The sequence below is a fragment of the Etheostoma spectabile genome, chromosome 3 (genome assembly GCF_008692095.1).
Source record: "Etheostoma spectabile isolate EspeVRDwgs_2016 chromosome 3, UIUC_Espe_1.0, whole genome shotgun sequence".
Classification (NCBI taxonomy): Eukaryota; Metazoa; Chordata; class Actinopteri; order Perciformes; family Percidae; genus Etheostoma; species Etheostoma spectabile.
In genome coordinates, this window is record NC_045735.1 from 3821802 (window position 1) to 3825165 (window position 3364).

The 3364-nt window shown below is 41.1% G+C and overlaps 1 protein-coding gene across 3 annotated transcripts in view; it reads right to left on the reverse strand.

Moving 5' to 3' along the window:
* The window catches only part of il4i1 (interleukin 4 induced 1), a 24331-nt gene extending 21856 nt beyond the window's left edge, over positions 1 to 2475 (reverse strand). For 2 of the 3 annotated variants that reach the window (XR_004329764.1, XM_032509484.1), the window contains exons 1-4: positions 1927 to 2231; positions 1509 to 1602; positions 908 to 1122; positions 674 to 786 (exon numbers count right to left, since the gene is read on the reverse strand). Coding sequence is in view for 2 of the 3 variants with exons in the window: in XM_032509484.1 (XP_032365375.1) it covers positions 674 to 786; positions 908 to 1122; positions 1509 to 1602; positions 1927 to 1971 (467 nt within the window). In the remaining variant the exon portion in view is untranslated. Of the gene's footprint in view, positions 1 to 673; positions 787 to 907; positions 1123 to 1508; positions 1603 to 1926; positions 2232 to 2365 lie in introns of those variants that run through there. The other variant, XM_032509490.1, reaches the window with a different exon arrangement.
* Positions 2476 to 3364: the final 889 nt, after the last annotated feature.

A 3364-nucleotide genomic window follows, 5' to 3' on the forward strand; every position in this document is an offset into this window, starting at 1 on the left:
TGTGTGTGTGTGTGTGTGTTTATGTGTTTGGCACACAAGCAAACAAAAGTATGTACCTTGTGCGTTTGTGTGCGTGTGTATGTGTGCGCGTGTGTGTGTGTGTGTGTGTGTGTGTGTGTGGCACACAAGCAAACAAAAGTACAGTATGTACCTCACTGTTCCGGCCTGTGTCTTTTCTGATTAGACATGCATATGCATGCCATGATAGCATTTGTTAAAAAGCAGATAATTTCCCTTGTTCAGCCAGGCTAAGTGAGGCGTTACTCAGTGGAGCTATCTCAACTGTCATCTTTTCTTTGTAGAACAATGTAACATTGTGGGACATGCAGGACCCGTATAGACCTACAAAGCAGTCTCAGGTAGGCCCGTAAGTATCTTGTCCATTATGATAGATTATGATCCAGCTAACTAGTACATCACCAGGTCAAGTTTGCGCTTAGGACAGCTGTCAATAAGTCCAGTGGATTAAAAAGTACAGTACTTTCCTCTGTAATGTAAAAGTAAAAGTAAAAGTAAACGTAAAAGTACAAGTACTTCTAGATTGATACTTTTGTTCTTCAGTCCTTAGTTACTGTAGTTATTTGTTGATCAAACAAAGTGTGTTTAACATTATCAGTACATTGATGTCACAGCAGACAGTTAGAAGAGACTGACAAGTCATAACTGTACTCACTTATGAAAGCTAGGGATCCTCATGGCACCCACTTCTGCATACCAGCCTTCTCTATTGTTCCTGAAGGTCTCCACACGTCCTCCTATACGGTTACTGGCTTCTATTATGGTCACCTTGTGTTTCACACAATCATCATATTACATACACTTTCATGTAGGATATGGCATATGTTTGTTCATGGTAACATTTCAATTAAAGTTAGTCAAGTTATTTCCTCACTCTAAATGACTTTACCTTGTGTCCGGCATCTTCTAAAAACTTTGCAGCGGTAAGTCCAGCGATGCCCCCGCCGATGATTGCAACATGACGAGGTGTCTTAGTGGCCGGAAGACCTTTATCCACAATGTGGAGAAGCTCACTGTAGTCAGTGTCTTGGAGGCACTCAAACAGGGGGTCTCCAAAGATCCCACTTACCGCAAACACCACAACACCGACTAGAACCAGAGTAACTGACAAGGGAAGATAACATCAATTCAAGCGGAGAATTCAAAGCATAATGAGGCAATTTGCTTAAGAGGAGGAATAATTTGAAGCTAAAAGTGAAAAAAAAACCTCAGTAACTTCCAATTTCCTGTTTCCTTTTTTTTCTTCCTACTGGCTCTTACAAACAACTGAATCACATATAGATCACAACAGAACTGAGGGTTTATTATTTTTTTTATCCTAATCAGATTGTATTTTCACAATAATCGACTTGTATCGCACAAATAGGGCTCCCCTCCATCATGCAGATTGTATTGCATGTCAATGGTTAATTTAATAATTTATGAAATCTGCAAAACTATTAAACTGTTAAATTAACGTATTATATAATAGCAGTTTGTCTATTACTCACAGAGTTTGCACAGTGCCATCTTGAGAATGGAACACCACAGTTTTGGTTTCTTCCTTTGACTGTTGATACTGATACTATTAGAGGAAAAAGAAACCTACCAAAGACAAGCATGTTACAAGTTTAGTGGGAAAAAAGTATGTATTTGACTGAACTAAATGTGTCTGTATTTTAAACAGAAAAAATAGAATGTTAGAATTGAACATGAAATTGAATTTGCAACAAACATGACCAGGATAAGATAAGCTTAATTAATCCCACACTGGGAAAATTCACACGCAGTTCAAGAGTTTACAATAAGCAAAGAAAAAAAAAGATTAGTGTTTGGTTACTAGTTAATTTCATAAATAAATGACCTAAAATGAGAAGAGGAATAACAGGAATCCTAGTTCAGACTAGACTATCTCTGTATTCCACTCACCTTTATCAAAGGTAAAGTCTCGTAAGTTGTCATGAGTCTCTGCATGACTGAGGAGAAATGACTGAGTCCCTGATAAAGCTAAACTTTCTACGATACGAAAGCAGCCTGGAAAACCTGGATGTGTAGTATGTGTGAAATTGCACACAACGTAATTTTAATGAGGGACTGTGTGGCTCCTCAGGTCTTGCAGAAATATTTTCCCACACCGGCTCGAGAGTCAACCACACTGAACAAATTAGATTAGGGAGGGTAGTCACCAGCATACCTCATTTCCTCCATCTTCACTAATTTCAATATATGACCTGAAAGTGCTATCCAAAATTGTCAAACGTAAAACTGTAATGCATTAAACATACTGAAACACATCCCAAGTCTGCATTTCTTTTTCTATTTAAAATATCCTTTTCCCATTTATTTATTTATTTAAGTTGTTACTTACCTGTGAAAAAAGTATGGTCTTTATTGCCAAATAAAGCAGTTCCCCTCATCCAACCTTTTTCTAGCCAACAGACAACAGAAAGATGACTGCTTTTATAGACTGCAGTAAATGAAAGCAAAAGTAGGAAGGAGGGAAAAAAAGCCAACTTTCATTTTCCAGACAGCAGCAACCGTGTAATTGGTTGTATTCAAAGCTAAATAATGAAGCACTATTTTGTGGAAGTTTTGGAGGAAGTATTTCATTACAATCGATAAAAACAAAAAACATATAAGACGTAACTCAAAAACTTTTCCTCAGACAGAACACATACAGGAGCAGGCTGGCATTGGAGTTTACAGACGAGAGGGCTGCCTCCCTACGCCTAGGCTCCAGTGGGGCTCCAGTGGGGACCCTAACCACCGGTGTCCAACAGGGTTTTTGTGGGTTACCGCCACTTGAGGCACCTACGACCCTAAGACCACACTCTCCATTGCAAAAATGCTGAAAAACTCTGGGTTTGGAGGGGCTGTCTTGGTTGACTCTTCAATATTGCGTGGAGGTCTGGGATGGTGCCCAAGGAGTGGCAGACCGGGGTGGTGGTTCCCCTTTTCAAAAAGGGGGACCAGAGGGTGAGTTCTAATTACAAAGGTATCACGCTTCTCAGTCTCCCTGTTAAAGTCTTCTCCAAGGTGCTGGAAAGGAGGGTTTAGCCGATAGTTGAACCTCGGGTCGAAGAGGAACAATGCGGATTCTGTCCTGGTCGTGGAACAATGGATCAGATCTTCACTCTCGCAAGGATCCTGGAGGGAGTCTGGGAGCAGGACCAACCAGTCTGCATGTGTTTTGTGGATCTGGAGAAGGCGCATGACTGGGTCCCCCAAGAGATACTGTGGGAGGTGCTGAGGGAGTATGGGGTGAGGGGGGTCCCTTCCTCAGGACCATCCAGTTTCTGTTTGACCAAAGCGAGAGCTGTGTCTGGGTTCTCGGCAGTAAGTCGGACTCGTTCCAGGTGAGGGTTGG